General features: G+C 39.5%; 2 protein-coding genes across 3 annotated transcripts in view; both read right to left on the bottom strand.

The window, feature by feature from the left end:
• Positions 1-2,778, bottom strand: part of LOC308080765 (NACHT, LRR and PYD domains-containing protein 3-like) — a 28,098-nt gene extending 25,320 nt beyond the window's left edge. Inside the window, exons 1-2 of the mRNA XM_080422736.1 lie at positions 2,627-2,778; positions 772-1,071 (exon numbers count right to left, since the gene is read on the bottom strand). Of these exons, the coding sequence (XP_080278862.1) occupies positions 772-1,071; positions 2,627-2,699 (373 nt within the window). The 5' untranslated portion in view covers positions 2,700-2,778. The remainder of the gene's footprint in view (positions 1-771; positions 1,072-2,626) is intronic.
• Positions 2,779-5,432: 2,654 nt separating this feature from the next.
• LOC308080780 (asialoglycoprotein receptor 1-like) lies at positions 5,433-18,683 on the bottom strand. 2 transcript variants are annotated; one of them, XM_080422762.1, is made up of 10 exons: positions 18,372-18,683; positions 16,943-18,061; positions 16,763-16,846; positions 16,068-16,227; positions 9,624-9,788; positions 9,211-9,372; positions 7,550-7,689; positions 7,270-7,373; positions 6,051-6,630; positions 5,433-5,636 (listed from the first exon to the last, which is right to left on the bottom strand). In XM_080422762.1, the coding sequence occupies exons 4-9, from the start codon at positions 16,225-16,227 to the stop codon at positions 6,489-6,491; spliced, it is 873 nt and encodes a 290-aa protein (XP_080278888.1). In that variant the 5' UTR covers positions 16,763-16,846; positions 16,943-18,061; positions 18,372-18,683; the 3' UTR covers positions 5,433-5,636; positions 6,051-6,488. The 2 variants fall into 2 exon arrangements, with proteins under 2 accessions (XP_080278888.1, XP_080278887.1); XM_080422761.1 differs by having other exon boundaries at positions 16,763-18,061.
• Positions 18,684-21,753: the final 3,070 nt, after the last annotated feature.

The following is a 21,753-nucleotide window of genomic DNA, read 5'->3' as shown; positions in this document are numbered from 1 at the left end:
CAAATTGATAAGAAAATTGTGTATTTTTTTGGCAAAGTTATCGTTCAAAACATTGATAATGTGTGGTTTCTCAAAAAACTGAATCTGTATTGTACCCAAAACTCTGGCATCAGTCAGGCTCTACAAACGATCTCTATGAATAGGTACAGAGAAAAACTAAATAAAGCATGGTGAAAGATGCTGGAGATCATTGGTGCAGCAGAAAACAGTTGGTGGTGAATGTTATTCACTCTGCTCACATGTATCTGACTGTATCATTAGTCAAACTGCAATGAGTCACGATTACCTGTTCTTCTCATACGCACCAAGTTCAACTTCAGGATGTATTTGACTATTTACAGCTATGCAGAATAAAATTCACATTCACGCATAAATAAATACATACATACATACATACATACACACACACGTTCGTAAATAAATACATAAATATAAAGTTGTACTATTATAGGTAATATAGAAATAATTCTCCAGACTAAACATAATCTGTGTCACTGATCTTCCATCTTTGTAGATCTCTCTCTGTCTGTGTCATATATGAATCACCATCATTCATTGTGAGGTGGTCATCCGACAGATTTAAACACGTTCTCTTCTTAAATTGCATTATAAATAAATAATGTTCATAAGAAAAAATCATTCCATTAACTCTAACCATTCAAATGAACATTTTCTCTTCTGAGGACTGGACAGACAAGTATTGAAACATACTACTATAATAGAAGTACAACAAAACCATAACATTTATCCTTTACAAACATTCATACTTACTGATCACTTGAACCTTGTAAGTCTTGTTTAGCAGTCGACCGTTTACCTCCACAGAGTATATTCCACTGTCTTCTATGGTCATGTTGTTGATGACCAACTTTACAGTGTCTTTATTCAATGCAGTGCGGTGTCTATATGTCCCATAGTAATCCACATCAGGACCAAAGACCTGATCCCATTCTGCTGCCTTATTGGGGAAATGTTTCCACAGTATGCCAGTGATGGGTTCAGTAACAGAGTTAGTATCTGGAAGCAATTCAAGGATTCCTCCCAATGGTGTGTATGTCACATCTTGTTGGTCTGTGTAGAGAAAAAAAAAAGATATTTCAGTCAAGTTGAATAGTCATAGCAGTCTGTAATGACATTTAGTAGAAAGAATGGTTTAGCAACAAAAATAAGTAACTATACTAGACTAACACTGTCTCCTATGGCTCCATCATGAAATTCTACCGATGCAAACAAGCCCTTCTAGGAAGACTGGGGTACAAATGTATAAAGTGTTGTGTCTGGTACAAAGGTAGCATGATGCAATTCAAAATAGAAAAGTGTCACTTTAAAACCTATGCCTGGAAAAGAGCTTAGTCAATGGAAACATAATTTTCAGTGAATCCTACATTTTAACACAGCTGCATAGTAATACATGTTTTATTTCAGTGAACAATCTGAACATTAGATAGCTTGATATCAGACTAATCAGTTAACTCAGTGTAGTGGCAAAATTACATTCAAATTCGGAAACTCTGTCAAAAGCTGGAGGTGTCAATGTGCGTTCCTCCTCCACCTTCCTGCATCGCTACATGCCGGTGGTGTTGAATACAGGTCCAGTGGGCACTTAAACCTTCTGATAACCTCGCAAATCCAGCAACCTCGGAACAGTGGCCACCAGGTATTTCTGGGCACCAAAGCCGTCTGGGCCCCAGGATCACTGGGCACAAAAACAGGACCACAATGGAAAGTCCCCAGGACTTTTTTGTGTTATCCTTTAGCCCAAGTTAATTAAAGGCGTAATAACTTAGCCCTGTGTTTGCATAACAAAACAATATTTATTTTTTTACTAATCACTTCCCTGTATGTCAGCTGATCTTTCCTTAAAAAAAAGTGATATATTTTTGCCATATTGCCCATCCCTATGAATAGTTATATCAGCATGCCCATGGGCAATTGCAGGGCATATACTGATGACATCAGGGATGAGGGATCTCCAAAATTATATGGGAATAAAAGGCAATTCAAGGACTGACAAATACAAAGATCTCCATATATGGCCATAAAGGGGACAAGGAATGACAGACACACAGACATGGGCATATCAGTCACATCGGCGCTGGCACATAGGTGTCAAACTCTAGACGTGAGGGCCGCGTAGGCTATAGCAGACGCAGACCGAACTTCTAGTTGTTTATAAGGGGAGCGCCACATTTTTGGAAACTCCAGCATCTCGGCATTGTAGTGGGCACTGGGCATTCATTTACACTGCGCTCGGAAGGCGCTTTCCTCTGTCTGCATGGTGTCTGCTGAGAGCTGAAATGTTTTCATTTCGGGCGCTTGGAAACGCTGCCAGGCAAAGCATCACAGTTTTCGGCCGAGAAAAAAAACCCAGTGAACACTTCGACTCGACATAGTCTACTACTTAGTTACTGAGGACCAGACGGCAGGTCTACCCAACCCACCACAGATGTACAAACGGGCCAGTGGCAGTGGCCAGTGGGGTTCCATAATTTGTACAGTCTCAGTTAAATCAACATAGTATACTTATTCAATATATAATTTGGTTGGGTTTCCAACCAGGTTAAGACTGACATGGGCAGGGTGTGTCCACGCTGTAAATGTTTTAAACTAAAGTGTCTTCTCCTACCTGATGTCAGGATGAGTTCAGCTGCTGCCATCAGACAGACGAACCATGAAGCTCTGAGGAGATGAGCTTTCATGCTGATGATCAATAACTAATCAATACACTAACAATAATACACAACACAACCACACACAACACGTTAATGGCGGACTGTGGAGATTTGTTCTATTCCCTCTCTATTCTTGATAGACCTCGCCTCTTCCTAGCCCTGAAACATGACTGTCATACCATGACAGTCATGGTGCCGAGTCCCCCCGGTTTATAGCGGTGTTCGATTTTTTTACATTGCCAACTCTAACATGTACATAAACGTTCAGATTTCAAATATAAAGTGCTTACCACCGATCCACGGATGTTACAAGGCGATCCGGACCACGATAAGTACCCGTATCTCCTGTATTGTTAAATAAAAAGCATTTTAATCCCATCGCCGGCCCTTTTTTGTGTGTGTGTGTGTGTGTGTGTGTGTGTGTGTGTGTGTGTGTGTGTGTGTGTGTGTGTGTGTGTGTAATGTATCAGAGTGCAATACACCTTCCAACCATTAGTGTCGCATGGTTGAAAGTATCGGAGACAATTTGGAGAAAATGGCCGTCGATCGGATTAAAATACTTTTTATTGAACAATACGGGAGATACGGGTACTTATCGTGGTCCGGGTCGCTTTGTAACATCCGTGGCTCGGGGGTAAGCACTTTATATTTGAAATCTGAACGTTTATGTACATGTGAGAGTTGGCAATGTAACAAAAGTCGAACACTGCTATAAACCAGGGTCCAGGGAGGGGGACTCGGCACCATGACGCATGTGAACCATGGCTAGCTAGCCTCTTCCTTTTCTTTGTTGAAACTGAAAGTAAACTAAAAAACAAAACACTAAATATGAACCACAGTTTACTACAATAACCCTGTTGTTTGGAACAATGAAACAATATTTGTTAAATCACAAATAATTTGGGAGGATAACCGTGTTGTTAAAACTCACTAAAACAAACACGATTTAAATTTAAAAAGTGAGAAGTAACGTGTCCTAGTGTGACGCACCTCCCCTGGTCTGTGAATCTGGGATCAGTTCAGTTCAGTTTGCAGGTTACTGAGCCGCTCTGGATCTAGAGCGGATACGGAAACGATACGCGTGCGTGCCTGTGTAGGAGCGCAAATTACCGGATACAGTAGGCGGGCTATAGACCGGATCACACTGCTTAATTCGGAATAGAAACCAGGCTTTCCACAGGTACTGACGAAAGCCTGGTGACGCCAATTTAACTGAGACAATCCCTCTGCTCCTCTGACAGCAACAAAGACATAATAAGCAGTGGTGGAAAAAGTACCATAATGTTTTACCTAAGTAAAAGTACCAATACTGCAATGTAGAAATACTATAATATTCAAAATGTACTTGAGTAAAAGTACATAAGTATTGGTATCAAAATGTACTTAAAGTACCAAAAGTAAAAGTACTCGTTATGCAGAAGGTTTCAAATGTATAAAAATCCTTTGAAAATAGCAGATCTACAAGCTCACAATGTGTCGCGAAGTGACACGTTGTGACCTTGTAGATCGGCTATTTTCAAATTGCCAAAGTTTAAATAGACCGCCGAAGTCTGACGTCATTTACACATCCTTTGTTTGTCTACCTGGTTCGCAGTTTTCCACCCCCGTTCTGAATCCCATAGACGTATTTAATATCGCGTCAAATAAGAACTGTGTTCCAAAAATAAACAAATGACCCCGGCGTGTTGACTCTTATGGATATGAAGCATCAACTGACGGTGAGAAAACGCTAATGTTACTTCCGCCGAATTAGTTACATTTTCGCCAGAAACAGACTGTATCAAATATAAGTGACTGACTATCATAAACGATACAGAACCTCCTCCCTGACAATAACGCCGACACGCAGTGTTTTTTTTTGGACCACAATTCTTATATGAGACGATTCTAAGATGACCCAATGTTATTCTCCATAGAGAAATTACTTCCGCAAACCTGGGGATGAACGAGTCACGTCAGGACTTCGGTGCTCTATAGGGCTGAAGTGGTTTTGTAATGATAACCAAAATCTACAAAGTAACTAAAGTTTTCGAATAATTGTAGTGGAGTAAAAGTACAATATTTGCCTCTGAGGTGTAGTGGTGTAGAAGTAAAAGTATTGCAAATTGGAGTAAAGTAAAAGTACCTCAAAATTGTACTAGTACAGTACTTGAGTACATGTACTTAGTTACTTTCCACCAATGATAATAAGTGCTCACTAAACAGAACCCAGAACAGTTTGGGTGTTCTTTGAGAAAGGGTGGGAGGGGACATGATATAATGCAACACAAAACCGACCCCAGAACAGTTTGACAAAAATCATACTAACATGATCATACAACAAAAGTTAATTGTACACACGTGGTCGAGAAACCAGGGTGCGCAGTAGTTCACTCTGCAGGTGTCCCTTTTCACGTTTTCATGCATTTTCTGCATTTTAAATCTATACAATTTGATATTGAACAAAATGTAACACTTCATATGAAGCAAAATAGGCCTTAAAGATGAAAGATGATTTTTACTTTATAATTATCAATGTTTTGGTCCTTATAGACGTAGACCTGCATCAGGATTGAATTCTGGAGCACAATGACTTTAACAAACTTCTATGTTACACCTCTCACATGGCCATGACATTGTCAGACTGGTCACGTCATGTGGGATCACCGTTAGGCTACCTCTCACAGGCCATGAGGTGTCAGGTAATCTGTACACCTGCTGAATACCATGAATCAGAGATCACACCCATCACCAAAAAATGACACACCACAAAAAACTTTAGGATAATATATTATCAATATAAACAATATCAAGAGTACAATCATATCAGTAGGTTAGGAAAAAGTATAAATGACATAAGTAGCCACATCACATACAATAATAATGCATATTATGTAGAAATAGAACGTTGCACTACAAAAGCTGAATTTGTGAAAATCCAGATTGATGCTTCACATTCAATGTCCCAAAAAAAACTGTGATTAACTGCAAGGCTTACTGCAAGTTTGCACAAGTAAATCTGCCAATGATAAGTACGATGATTCTCAATTTCTCATAAACTTGACTGAAGGCCAATGCACACATGGTGTCTTGTTGCCACGCGGTAGGAGAGTAGTCAAGATGCACACGTCATGTATGACTTCTACCCCAAGCTCACACGTGATCGATTTTAAAACGCACCGAAACAACCAGACCCATAATTATCTACTTTTTTTTACCCCCTCCCCCTTTTTGCAAGTTGAGATATATATATATTTTTAAATGCATATTTTGCACATAAGAATTGAACATGCATAAACCATTCAGACACGCCTCAGCCCTTCACCTACATTAATGGGAAGTATCACTGTGGTAACTGTGCCAAAGACTACACCTCACACACAGTAAAAAGGGATGGACCCTCCATAAGGAAGGGACTGCAGTCACTGCACACTCCATCCCTTTTTACAGTTTATATACCTGCCGACTAGACTTTTTTTGGATGTGCAGGAGTCGTCTTTTTATATATACATATACATATACATATACACATACACACACACAGTATACATATATATATATATACAGTATATATATATATATGTACGTTGAGTTGCCCTTGTGGCTTATGTCAGCAAAGAATAAAAATTTAAAAAATAAGTAAAAATGATGAAGTGTCCATGAAGCAAATAATAACCAGGCTACAGTAAGTCATACTATTTTGGGGTATGTATTAATGTAATAAGGGGTACAACAGTTTGTATTGCTGTACAATAAAATGTTTTGAGTTTGTCTAATATTCACTACTAATTACTATTTAACTTCAATGCAAGTAAGCTGCAGTTTAAATCAATTAAGTTAAGAGGTGCACTTTTCACAGATCCACTTGTTTGTATGTGATGTACTTGAACAAAACCTATTAGCCCATTTTCCTTCGCTGTGCTGGTATACTGCACAGTCCAAGTCAACGAAGTCACCAGGCTGTCCACTGGCCCAGTTCCTGCAGAGTAAACAACATCATGTGTTTAACCCATTGACTGTAAAATAAATGGACAAAGTGACGCAATTGGTTTCTACAGACCATAAATGAAGCCGATTTTTCGGCTATTTGAAATCTGCCATCTTTAATATATACAAAAAAGCAACCGGAAATCAATCCCTAAATGAATGCTATTGGTTGGGTAGCTTGTCAATCAAGAGCGGGGACGGGGAATGAATGCTATTGGTTGTGTAGCTTGTCAATCAAATCATCCCGCCCCTCCTAGAGCATAACCTACTTTATCGTCAATTTTTAAATAAATGGGACCATAATTTACCAAAACGCATATCATGATGATTGAAAGAAGACTAGCGACTGGAAGCACATAGTATTTATGACAATGTTTATTAAGGTAAGAAAATCAAGTCTAAAGTTCATCAAAAACCCACCCACTTTGTATTGAGAGAATTTTATTCTGACACCAGCAGGGGTAAAACAGCGAAACTACAGGCCATTCATATGAACGGTCACTTGAACTCACTTCCTATATGGACTTAATTTCAAAGCAGGAAGCTGCACACTTGGTTTAACCACATCAGCTCAGTCACTCACATACTGTGATTTAATAGAATTAGAAAAACATCAACATTTATTTCTCACCCCGTTGTCAGTGGTGTTCCATCCACCCATGTCCATTTGTCACCCGTGGTCTTTTTCAGACCAATCCATTCTTCACCCCCATGGTTCCATCCTCCGATGAATTCCTGAAGATTAGACAATAATTGAATAATAATTAATTTAGTTTAATGCATGCAGGTTTTGACGTTCTCTCTCTCTCTCTGAAGACATTTTAAGGCGGCGGTTTGTAATTTTTTTTGCCATTTTTAACCGTAAGCCTAAACCCTAAACCCCCCCCCCCCACACACACACACACACACACCTGTTCTTCTTTACTGTTGATGATCACAAGATGTCCTCCTGTCTTCTGACATTGTTCTCTGCTTTCCTCCCAGGTTTTCTTTTCAGTAGATCTGAAATAACAGCTGCATCCAAACCTCCACCATCCACTGGGACACTTGACTGAACATCAAACAGAAATTTTAGTGATGGATTTTCATTGTACTGATAATAAATTGAACACAGAGTGGTTATAATAAGTCTGTTATAATTTGTCGTTGGCAAAGCTATATATTTATTTATTATATAAATGTTGTTTCTGCACCTCTTTTAGAATGTGTATGCATGTTTAACTAGTATTTCATAAACACTAAATGCCACATTTATGTGTGACCAGACTGATTTTCTCCAGAACTCTGCTGCTCATCACAATCATGACACAAAGCTAAACACTGCCCCCTTGTGTCTCAACATGACATAACAGGAGTCCTTTACCTTTCACTGCCTGACACTGTTTGAGTGGACATTTAGGATCAGTGATACAAACACACCGTTAAAGACAGAGACACTCTGGACAGAGTTGAGTAGACATTTAGGATCAGTGATACAAACACACTGTTAATAAAGACAGAGACACTCTGGACAGAGTTGAGTGGACATTTAGGATCAGCGATACAAACACACTGTTAAACACAGAGACACTCTGGACAGAGTTGAATGAACATTCAGGATCAGTGATACAAACACACTGTTAATAAAGACAGAGACACTCTGGACAGAGTTGAGTGGACATTTAGGATCAGTGATACAGACACAATGTTAAACACAGAGACACTCTGGACAGAGTTGAGTGGACATTTAGGATCAGTGATACAGACACTGATCCTAGTTACACTGTTAAGAGACACCATAAAGTAATGTTGTTGCTTTTATATAACATTTCTACTACCAACGTCTCAGAGACTTTGCCATATTAGTACAGTCAGTGAGTGATGTAATCGAAGGACATTTCATGCATGTCTACATTTGTATTTAACTGTGTAGTAAATCCTATATATTTTGTTGTACGGCAAACAGTGAAGATAGCAGATCTACAGACTCACAACACATTGCAATGTGGTTTGTTGTGAGCTTGTAGATCTGGTATTTTTGCTGAATGTATTAAAGCCTATGTAACTTTTGTTCAATGAATAAAATGTAATTTTGTCCAATCTGTATGGTAGAGTATGTTAATACAATATAACTTATACACTTGGGGTGGTTGTAGTTTGTCTCCCTGCTTTTCTATTGAGACATTTAGATCGTGTCAAAGGTCCTGTCTCACCTAGACAGAGGATCTGACATGAATTTAGACCTGATGGTCAAGATTTATCCCCTGAGAAAGCAGGCCGGCTCTGTTAGCTCAGTGGTAAAAATGTCAGCACTTAAGCAGGAAACCAGGTTCAAATCCGGGGTAGAAGAGGAACGTTACATAATGCTGCTTTAAGACATGCCCAGAATAGGGAAGCGAGGGTTCGTGTGGTTATAGGAAAACTGCAATTTAAAAAACAAAAAAAAATGATTTTTCGTACATGTTTCTATGAAAGTGATGATAAACCAGCAGTGACGAGGGTTTACTTACAGTTTTTAATACTATATCCCTAACAACAATAATAATAATACACTAATTAATATTCCTTAAAAAAGGTTTGTAACCTCTCTCACCTGCTGTCTCTAATTCACGTTCTAATTGCTGTATCTTCAGGGTCATGTTGTCATGTATGGTCTGGAGCTGGTTCTTTTTGAAGGTCAAGTCGTCATATCTGGTCTGGAGCTGGTTCCTCTCGAGGGTCAGGTTGGATAGTAACTCGGAATTGGCTGAATTACCTGCAAATTAATGACCAAAAGGAGATGATATTTGTTGCTACTGTTCATGCTGAGGTCAAGCAGCTTGGAGAAGAAGAAACCTCATTGCTCCTGATCAGGTGTGTTTTTATGTGAATAGGTCTCAACATGTATAAAGTACTAGTAAACCACATACTATCAATAGTGAAGCATGGTAGGGTTCTTGTGTGAGACACAATGTCATTTTATTGTTGTTAGTGCATGAATTTGACCTTTGACCATCTGATACTCACAGTCCATGGCCCTGTCTACGGTTCTCACTGTGAATATAGCAAACATCAAAGTAAGAATCACTGCACACGCTCTGACGATGTCTCTCTGGATGGTGAGTTCTCTCTGGAGGTTGAGGTCTCTCTGGATGGTGAGTTGTCTCTGGAGGATGAGTTCTCTCTGGACAACTGGAGGATAATAGTACAATAGAGTTAAACTTTAATATGATCAGTTTCAATATTTCATTTAAAAGAACACAGAGTGAATATTATATAATTATGTGATTTGATGCAATGGACTCAGAACCCCTTCATCTTCCTGTAGAAACATTCATATGTCTGATACAATAATCTAGTTGAACGTGTCTTCCCAATACGCAATTGCGACTTTCTCAAAAAGGGCGCATATCACATGTGTTTGCTGCATGTCACTCCCCTACTCTCTCTACACTACACTGTACCCAGTGAACAACTTAAGGGTTTGCTTGATAATCTACCCTGGCAAATGTATAGCATCCTATCAGAGTAAAATATAATTTAGTGATTTAGAAAACAATTCCATCCCCATACACTTCCAGCTGCAGTTAAAATTAACCAACCTCCAATGAAAATGCTTTTTTGTAGCCTTTACTGTTGAAATGTTTAAAACTCTATTATCTAGACCAGGGGTCTTCAACAGGGGGTCGAGGACACCTAGGGGGTCTTAAGAGTTACTATAGTGGAGCTGCCAATTTCTTGTGTGACAGTACCTTTTCTATTTATTTTATTTTCAAAAAGATTAAATATCTGAAAATACACCAACATGAATCCAACATATTATTATAAGAATAAATAATACTTGCTGTCAAACTAATCTATGAAGTTTGACAGCACTGCGGCATCACTAGGAGACAACCTACAGTCACTTAAAAGAAAAGCCTGTGGAATACGTCTAGCTATTGCTAGTCTCAAATATCTCGACGCAAGCAGAGGTGGACAGAGTACTCAACCCCAGTACTTGAGTAAGAGTACAGAGTACTCCTGGTTAAATTTACTCCACTACAAGTAAAAGTAGCTCAGTCAAAATGTTACTCAAGTAAGAGTAAAAAAGTACATGCTTTTAAAAATACTTAAGTACAAGTAAAAGTAAAAGTAAATTTCTTATTTTTCACATCAATGAATTGCTGTAATGTTTTATATGGCTTTTTAAGTCAAATTAGAGCAGCATTGGTTCAAACGAGTAAACTAAATTAATATCTTTATAGCCTAGTGGTGCAGCACAAAATAACCAAATAACCACAACATATTCAATTTAAATATACTGTATAATATACTGTCTTGAACAAACTAAAATATGTCTAAAACCTCAGCAATTCCAATGCAACAAAATAAGTCCTCATCTAAGCAGAAGCAGTGGGGGCGGCCATAGCTGAGTGGTTAGTGAGCCCGCCTAGGGAGCCAGAGGCCCTGGTTGCCCCAGGTACGATTCCAGGCCACGCCAGCATGTGTCGATGAAATGAAATGTGTCCCTGAGCAAGACTCTTAACCCCTAATTGCTCACAGGCCCTCATTGGAAACAAGCCCGCAAGGACTTTCATGAACGTCCTGTTAAAAGGAATTATCTAGTGATGTTAGGTTTTCAATGTAGTTAATGGGTGCCAGGACCTTCACATTGATTGAAATTTTTATTAGGCAAAAGAATGTAAAACAACACAGTTGCTTTTGTCTAAAAGGTCCGGCCAAAAAAGTCCTTGCGGACTTGTTTCCGTTGGGGTCCTTGAATTAATTTCATAGACATATATAGTAGCAACCAAACAGTTCAAAAATCAACATGAAAATACAGATAATACAGAAAAAATACCACTATGTACAAAAAAAAGCATGAAAAAAATATGTACAAAAAAAGGGGGGGGGGAGCATGGAAAAATAAAAATGATATACAAAAAAAGCATGAGGAAATAAAAAATATGTACAAAAAAGAGGAGGGGGGGGGTCGTCTGTCTACAGGGAAACTGGTACTAGCTCCTCTTTAGGCCTCCAGAAAGATGAGTTTTTAGGGCTGTTTTGAATGAGCCCAGCGAACTGCATTTTTCGAGGGATGGGTTTAGACTATTCCATTCCTTGGTGGCTGTGCTATAGAAGGAGAATTTGCCCATGTTTGTTTTATGGGTGGGTGGTACCAGATTGTTGTTTACGCTCCCTCTAGTTTCGTGGCTGTGGGTGTCACTAACTTTTTCGAGGTATTTATACAGATATGCGGGTATAGGGGGCATTTCGGGCAAATCTGCATTTACAATTTTGAAGACCAGTCCCAATTTTAGTTGTTTAACCCTGTCTTCCACCCTGAGCCAGCCTAGGCTGGCAAAGTGAGTGGGAGAGAGGTGGGTCATGGGCCCCAGTCCGAGAAGTAGTCGAATCAGTTTGTTTTGGGAGGTTTGAAGCTTAGTCTTCAGTGACACTGAGGTGTTGGAGTACCAAGAGGAGCTAGCCTAGTCAAAAAGGGGCTGAATCAGGGCCCCTGAGAGGGGCCTGAGGGTTGACAAAAGAGGAAACTCTGCCCATAAATCTGGTTCTCTGGTTTACTCCTTTGACCACCTTTGTTGCCATGCTTCTTTCACCTGTCAGGTATTTGTCAAGAATACATTCCAAATAGGTAATCTCTTCTTTGCTAGTGATGATTGTGTCATCGACTTTGACCTTGACATGATCAGGATTCTATGGGTCCTAATAAAATAAAAACGTTTCCCCAATCAGACAGTATGCCATACTGTCTGATTGCATTGTTTTCAAGGCACTCTTTGCCTTTCAAGAATATTCAAGGCAAAAAAGTACCATATGTCACTGCTATGTGCTAAATACTAGTAAATGCAAGCTTCAGCCATACACCATTGTGTATGTATGCATGTTTTGCAGTTTGACATTGGCAGTTGTTTGCAAAATGTGAAAAAGTAATAATAAAAGTATGCTTTGGAAAAGGGTATGAAATAAGTGGGCTGTACATGATTTGAACCACCAAAAAATACCCAACTTATTGTTTATGCCATAATTACATCCACAGGTTTTATAGCAATTGTTCAAATGAGGCCTTAAATGTGAAATGTTCTACAAGCATGTTCAAATTGGATTCAGGATAGGTGGGCACTATAGGGACATCTGGGCACCTCGAATTGGCTATTTTGTTGGCTATAATGGCCATAATGTTAAAAAAAAAAATATTTGAAAATGGTCTTAAGTAATGTAAAGTATACATGATGTGAACATGCACAGTACATCATTATTAGACTTAATGTTATCCTTCAACCAACCATTTTCCCAGCGCTATTTTCCCATCAATCAGCTGACACACACACACACACACACACACACACACACACACACACACACACACACACACACACACACACACGGGGGTGCATTTACTTGCTCACCTGCTGCAGGTCTTTCAGAATATCCCGCACAGTGTTTTAGTCAGGGGATATTAAAAACATCTTGGAATAAATTCCTTACCAAAATAAATTTTCACCAATGTGTTTTGTAAAGGTGTCTAGTAACACATCTCACAAAGACTGAAATGCAGTTTCCCTAGGAGAATTTTTGACAGCTCCTGAAAGTTGGGGTACCCACCAATATAACCTTATGTGGGGGGGGGGGGGGAAATCAAATTTTAATTCTGTTTTAATTAGCATGTGAGGGGTCAAACTAGGGTGTTTTTATGATTCTGAATCCATTGCAAGCATTTGTTTTGCACCAAAACCACTCCTTGGGCTAAAAACGGCCATAGCCATCCTTTTCCAGGTATACTTTTTGTGTAAAAAGCCCATTGAGATTGGGCCGTTTTTAGCCCAACTGCCCAATGAGTGGTTTTGGTGCAAAACAAATGCTTACAATGGATTCAGAATCATAAAAAACACCCTAGTTTGACCCCTACTTAAAACAGAATTAAATTTAGATTTTTTTTCCCCCACGTGGTTATATTAGTGGGTACCCCAACTTTCAGGAGCTGTCAAAAAACCTCCTAGGGAAACTGCATTTCAGTCTTTGTGAGATGTGTTACTAGACACTTTTACAAACACATTGGTGAAGATCTTTTTTGGTAAGGAATTTATTCCAAGATTGGAAATCTTTCTGCTAATATCCCCTGACTATTGGGGCTGTTATCATCTCAGCCTTGGATTTTCTTTGCAGTATTTGAATCATTAAACACTGCACTGTTCAGCTGACAGTCCATGCTGTTGCAGCTCAGTCCGTGTCTAACTATAAGCTAACGTAACCTCACATGCAGTAACTTATTTTCGGTAGAGCAATGTTAGATACACCTTTATTTCGTGTCGCCAGCATGTTATGAAACCTCCCTCTGATATACTGCTCTGGTCCAGAGCGTTGCAGGGAGTTCTAACATGTTACAGACCGTCTGACACAAGGTGCAGATTCAAAAGGCTCTGACACATCTCCACTCATGGACTTCCCACTGTTTGTTTTAAGAATAAAGTATTTTCTTTTTAGGGCCGGGGCATATCTCTCTCTCTTCCACCCCACGGCCACAGACAGCGCACATTTCTCCTCACACGTCAATGAGGAAACCACCTCTCTCGCGCGCACACACACACACACACACACACACACACACACACACACACACACACACACACACACACACACACACACACACACACACACACACACACACACACACACACACACACACACACACACACACACACACGACACCCCCCAGGGTCCTAGCGCCCTTCGCATACAGCACACAAACACATAGGCAGGCAGACAGATGCACTGCCTGGCGAACGCACAGAAAACAGTTTTTTCCCATCGTTCGGCCGTGTGTGCCCATTACCTAAAAGTAACGAGTACTTTTCAGCCTTTTTTGAAATTTACTCGAGTAAAAGTAAAATATTTGTCTTGGAAATGTACTCAAGTAAGAGTAGTAAGTATCAAAGAAATCTAATACTCAAGTAAAGTACAGATCCTCAAAATATGTACTTAAGTAAATGTACTCCGTTACTGTCCACCTCTGGACGCAAGCAACGGTCAACAGAACTTATGAGACAGTCAGCTAAATATATGGTGATCTAGCTTTGAAAGCCTCTTATCAAGTTGCATGCAATACAAAAATAAGTTGCAAATGCGTCACAATCTTAAATGTAGTGGGGGGGGGGGGGGTCCCTGCTTCATCAGTCTCTCAGCTAAGGGGTCCTTGGCCTGACAAACATTGAAGACCTCTTATCTAGACTATTATATTAGTCAGTTTGTAGTCATGGATAATGTTTTGTATCTTGTACTGATAAGAGCACCTCAATTACACAGACATCTGTTATATTCTAACCATAGTAATCATAACCAATGATTTGGAAATCATAAGATCAACCTTGTCAGATTGTATGATGTACACATAGAAAATAGTGTTCAGAGAAAACAATATTTGAAGTATATGTCAGATTAAAACATGTTTGTAGATTGTTGTGTATTGACCGTGCAGCAAAAGAGCAGACTACACAGAGTGGTTTATTAAAACAGCGAAATAAATAACACTATCAATCTATCCTATATAATCCATAAACATTTAGGGGTCAACCGTTCAACCGTTTTTCAGGCCAAGGAGCTTATAGAGAGATGAAGCAGGGACGCCTAATGCTTTGTATAAAATTGTTTTGCATATTAAACTAGGCCTCAGTCCATCCATCTTCAGATTTTTTAAATTGTTATTACATTTAGCCTTCTAGTGTGTCATACAGCTGAATGGCACGTATTATTTCATAGAACTGTTCTGTTCTGTGGAAGTCTGTTCAGCTACAAAAGAAGGTTAAGTTGACAGGCTTTTTAATGGGTTAACTGTCAACATTCTTAGGGCTTATCTATTAATCATTATCATATTTAAAAAAAAATATATTTTAAAAGAATTTCACGATTTTTCAAAAATAGCAGATCTACAAGCCGCGCTATGAGCTTGTATATCTGCTATTTTTGAATAGCCAAAGAAATCTAAAATGACACAGATGCGTTCCAGGTCTTAATGGGTTATGTTATTTACACTTTTGCTTGACTTGGTATACTAGTGAGCCTGTGGTCCCTTAATTCTCCCCAGTGAAGGTGGCAACGCAAAACACAAGAACATAAATGTCGGCTGCATCGCTTAAAAAAAAGAAAAGACAAATGTCTTGTATGAAAAATTGGAAAAATCAGGGAATGATTTCCTTTTCTTTTCTTTTTCTTTTTTTACGTGCCAGAGTGGCTGGATAGTCTCCGTAATTTATGACACAAAGAGGACATGTGCATGATGACATTTGCAGTTGGTAGGTGCCAATTGTTCCCTGACTGCAGGCTACCAGTCAAATAAAGGCTAAAAAAAGCCCCCCAAATAACATAAAAATATAAATAAATGTCACATCATGAAATGAGAGATTGTCATTCGACAAGCTGCTGTAGTAATGATGTGAGAAGAGATAGAAACATTGTAAGAGTGTTACTGTGTACCTTGATCCTGTGAGCCAGAGCCGTGGTCTCTCAGACCGTCTGCTCCTTCATTCTCCACGTTCTCCTCCTCTCCTCTCTCCTCCTGCCTCTCCCTCCTGACTCCTCCACCAGACCTCACACGTGTTGATGTGCCTGGCTTGTCAGAAGTATCTGTAGACATCTTAATGAACGACACAAACAAAGTGACTCTGGGCCTGACATAATAGGTGAACATTTGGTGAAAATAGCAGATCTACAAGCTCACAATGTATTGCAATGCAAAACAAAAGTGAGCTTGTAGATTGGCTATTCACTCTATTTGGCGTACAACAAATTATATAGTTTAAGTGGTTAGTAAAAGTATATACAGTAGTCGGTGTTGGGTGGAAACCTTGTATGTCCAAAACCGTTCCATTTTTATTATTATTAACAAAAGATTTGAAATAAACATTTTAAAATAGCCGACCTGCAAGCTCACAACGCATTGCGATGCGTTGTTAACTTGTAGATCTGTTATTTTCACTACTTTATGGGACACTCGTATGATGAAGTAGGGTCAATTTACGCAAAAATATTAAAAGTTGAAATATGGAGATACAAGGATTCTGCCCGACAGCGACGATATGTTAATAATGTACATATTAATATTATGCATTAAGTGATTACAATATAATGCACTATTTTTCTAAAATGTGTTTAAATGTTATCTTACTCACTTTGTCCAATATCTGTGGTCCTACATTGGGCTTCAGTGTTGCACAATAGACTGAGCTGCTTTCTGTTCTAGTCTCACTTTAACACTGGCAAACAAAAGCAGGTAGTTTTGGACACTTGTGAGCGTGCATGCATGCATGTGCCCACAAACACTGTGCAGAAAAAAACGATAGACTCTTTACCACAGAACGGCTCTACAGTATGTGCGTGTAAACAAGGTCATGAATTGACCAAGAGTTGTGCCTTTCAGAGGTGTGAAATCCTGGGTGGGGAAAGTGAATGAAAAGTCAGTATGAATTATGAAGAGTTCATAATAGAGGTGACACTGTGGTATTGTATATAATAATGATGACTAGCAATGTATGATGTTAATTGACAAATCATGATTATGAAAATCAGGTGTAACACATTGTTTAGCTTTTTTCTTTTTTTTCCAAATTGAATGACATCTCCTGCCATACGTCCATTTTAAGGCTTTGACCAAGAGCCAAACCACAGAGGAGTGTACATGTTTTGAATAGTGTTCATAGAGTGCATCGGCGTAGTTAGATGACATTTTTAATTCAGTTAATTGGGTTAATGCTGTGGTGACCTTTGTAGTTGCTACAGCTAGAAAGTGTCAGGCAGCAAAATCCCTGAGTGAGCGATGTGTTAGTTTAGTGACATTGAATACTCACAGTGCACCGGCCAGGCATATGATCACAACATCACAGAGCAACAACTCTAAGAGGCTTTCTCACTGTTTTAGAGCACTGTCCTCACAGAGATAGAGAGAGAGATAGAGAGATAGAGATAGAAATAGAAGGATGTTCACAACGGCAGCTGGGGGAATTTCAGAATTTCATATTGTGATCACACATTGACCACAGTGCGCAGAGAGTTTCATTGCTGCAGAATGCAAAATGGTTATTAAGTTTGTTAATACAGTGAATGCATGACATATGACTGAGAACGCTAGCCTATTGTATGATTTTACAGAAACTCCTGCTGAATACATATGAATTTACATAACATTTAAAAATTCTTGAAATGTACTTTGTGTGCATGCTTTTATCTGCAATGTTTATTTTTGTATATTTAAATGTTTATATTGTGCTCAATGTATAACAGAGCATATTTAGGGGCAGGGTGGTTATCTGGGGGAGAGACACAGGAGAGAACAGGAAATACTGTGTGAATACATGACATTTGACTGAAAGTACACTTTTACAGACCCTGGCCCAGTTTGTTGTGATGATGAACTCTCTCCAGTGTTCCAAGAAAAGACGTGTCTGTACGGTAGTCTCGGCCATGCCTTCGGCCTGGCGGAGACAATTATAAAAAGTTCATAATAGTGGTGACACTGTGGTATTGCACATAATAATGATGACTAGTCATGTATGATGTTAATTGACAAATTATGATTCTGAAAATCAGGTGTAACATTGTTACAGCGGAGTGTACATGTTTTGAATAATGTTCATAGCGTGCATCGGCATAGTTAGATGAAAAATGAAATGCAGTATTTGGGTTAATACTGTAGTGACCTTTGAAGTTGCTACAGCTAGAAAGTGGCAGGAAACAAAATTCCTGAGTGAGTGATGTGTTAGTTTAGTGACATTGAATACTCACAGTACACTTCCTGGCCTAATGAAGGCCACAACCAGCAGCATTTAGAAACAACATCCCTAGACACAGAGCAACAACTCTGAGAGGCGTTCTCATTGTTCTAAAGCTGTCCTGCAACTGAGTACAGCTACTAGTTGTGCAGCAACTGAAAGAGTCAAAACACAAGACTGTAAAGGTTGAATTTATCACATCAAGGAATTATACTGACCAAAATATACACTTGTTCAGTTTTATCATTTAATTCTGACTGATATTTTTGTGCTGCAACAGGAAAGACAATGCCTTGTTGCCTTTGAACAATAGAATGGTTCCACTTTGAAACAGAAAAATGTCCTCGACAGCAATTCACAACAAGGAAATCTAAAAACTCTCTCTCAGAGAGAGAGAGAGAGAGAGAGAGAGAGAGAGAGAGAGAGAGAGAGAGAGAGAGAGAGAGAGAGAGAGAGAGAGAGAGAGAGAGAGAGAGAGAGAGAGAGAGAGAGAGAGAGAGAGAGAGAGAGAGAGAGAGAGAGAGAGAGAGAGAGAGACACACACACACACACACACAGAGAGAGAGAGACAGCCAGACACAGAGAGAGAGAGAGAGAGAGAGAGAGAACAGGATGATCACAGGGTTTTAGCAGCAGAGGAAAGTTTCAGAACAAACATTGTTTGGTAAATGGTAAATTTATATAGCGCTTTTGTCCAAAGCGCTTTACATAGATAGGGTGAATTCACCCATTCACACACCGATGGCGGAGGAAACCATGCAAGGCACCAACCTGCTCATCGGGAGCAATTACGGGTTCAATGTCTTGCTCAAGGACACTTCGACACCAACTCTGGGGGACCCGGGATCGAACTGGGAATCTTGCGTTTCCCATCTGGCCACTCTACCGGCCACTCTACCCCTGAGCCCAGTGGCTCCCCATGTTCAGTGCTTCTCCAACTACAACTCTGGATGAACATCATCATCATATTATTATTATTATATTATATTATTACTAAGGTAAAAGTGCAATATATCAGCTACCTATTTCTTTAAACAGATGAGACAAAATAGCAAAATCAAATGAGCAGGAGCTAAAACAAATAAGTGTATCGACTAAACAAGATCCAATAAAACAATACAACACTAAAACAAGCTGGTAGTGAAGGACTGGACACTGTCCCCATTGGCCAGGCCCATAATCTGACCCTGACTGGAATAAGGCAAAACATAACACTGTTGTTTAGAATAGAACAGCAAAAATGTGTGAAAACACACAATACATTGTAGAGGCTATCAATGTTTCTCAAACTCTCTAAAAACAAAGATTTTTAAATACATTATTTTATTACATATCATGTCCTGATGTGACCTTTGCTTCTATATGTACACTGAGCCGCGAGCAGCACCTCCCTCTGTGTTTCTAGTTTGAGATAAAAGAGGGAAGTGGAATGGATAAATCTGAAAACAGAATGTGTCCGTGTTCAGACTTGTCCATGTCAGTGGCAAATGTTCATAACATAATGTTCTTATTTTCTTCATGTAATGTGCGATGAAAGAACTGACTGCACTGATAAAACCCAATTATTGACATTTTCCAGGTTTTCTTCAGAGTAGGTAGGGCAGTGATTTAAATAACGCAGTAATACTATCATTTAAAAATGTGTATCACATTGGCATAGACACTATGGCACATTAAGAGTACACTAGGCCTATATACATTTAGGGCCAGGTCTACGTGCTGCTGGTAATTGACCGCTCATGTATGTCTGTGGCAAATATTGAATTTTGACAAAAATGTCCATCACAAGCCTGCATGGTGATGAGCCCTGGGATGAACTGACATCCAGGCTCCCCAACAGCAGTGTGTTGAGAGAGGATGACACACAACGCAACACAACACAACACAACACTGTGTCCTTGAAACACAATTTTCACATTTTCATCAAAACTTACACAAACAAATCAAATACTATTATAAGTGTTTAGCCTACAGTATTAAAGTCTGCAGTAATGTTCTGCAAAATACTTACTCTTCCACCTGCTGGCAAGTGCAGTATATAAAACTTTGCCAAATGTAATAGTGTTAAATAAGTGCTTCTTAAACTTTTTCATGCCAAGGACCCCCAAATTGATATGTATATGGCCGCGGACCCCCATCTGAAAATAGTTTGTGCCAAGGACCCCCCAGAGGAGAAGATTTGGGACGTGTGACGTGCTGTGAGCTTGTAGATCTGCTATTTTGGATCAGCCAATATTTAAATGGATAAAATGATTGTGATGCTATATTAACTACTTTTCCTTGGGACCCCCTGGAACCCCCCAAAGGTCCCCTGGGGGTCCCCGGACCCCACTTTGAGAACCACTGAGATAAGGATTCAGGCAGGCTTTTTGGGTTTGGTTGTTTCTGTTTGTTAAGTACCTACCAAAAACATTATACCGATCCAGAAGTCAAGACAGTACAGGTCCATGATTGTAATAGTAATGTATATTGCTGGTTGCTTATATGGACTTGTTTGATTGTGAAGCGTGTTTTGCCCTGACACAGGTCATATGGCTGAAAGTTTGGCTTTTATTAAAGTAACTTTCATTGATCCAATTGTGCGGAACCGTCTTCTACCCCTTATACTAGAACCACAGGTAAAGAAATAAAGATGTGAATATGTGATCGAGCGGGCCTTTCTTGTTTTGTCATCAGGACTGTGATGCGTTTGTGGGAGGTGACATCACTCACAGAGAATGAGAGCTCCACTGCACTGTCTGTCTGTCCGTCTGTCTCACGCATCTCTCTCTCTCTCTCTCTCTCTACCAAAAACAGTATACCAATTAGAAACACATTAAGTGAATAGCACTGAATAAGTATGAGCTTTTACAAACTGTTTGCTGAACCACATCTCCCTTCTAGGCAAGACAGTACATGTGTAATCCATGATTGTAATAGTACTGTAATAGTAATGCACTGAGGTAAGGAGGGGGGGAGGGTGGTATGAGAGATACAAGAGAGAACAGGAAACAAGAAACACACACGCACACACACACTACAGCCGTAAAAGAGTTCAATGTGGCCGACATGACACATCAAACACATACTGCTCATAAATCATCATTGCCATCTATACTCAAACACTGCATTTGAGTTTATTAGTTTTTTGACATAAAGTCATAGAACATCACATGCAACATAAGATGTCCTCCATTTTACCTGTCTGTAGACAGATTAACCGCCAAGACCGTAGTCCTACGGGCCGTTAAATCCAACTGTTAAGCGCCGAGACCGTAGCCCTACGGGCTGCGGTCTTTTCGCGCATGCGCGGTCCGGGTGCACTTTCGGAATTTTTTTGATCCACTTCCGTTTCCGGTTTGATGACAGGAAATAGAATTATTTGGGATCCGGTTTTGACGATCACGCCCGCTCCC

The sequence above is a fragment of the Gymnoscopelus braueri genome, assembly GCF_963280865.1.
Source record: "Gymnoscopelus braueri genome assembly, chromosome: 24".
Lineage (NCBI taxonomy): Eukaryota > Metazoa > Chordata > Actinopteri > Myctophiformes > Myctophidae > Gymnoscopelus > Gymnoscopelus braueri.
The sequence above is the reverse complement of the archived record's forward strand: the minus strand, read 5'-3'. Positions and strand labels throughout refer to the sequence as shown.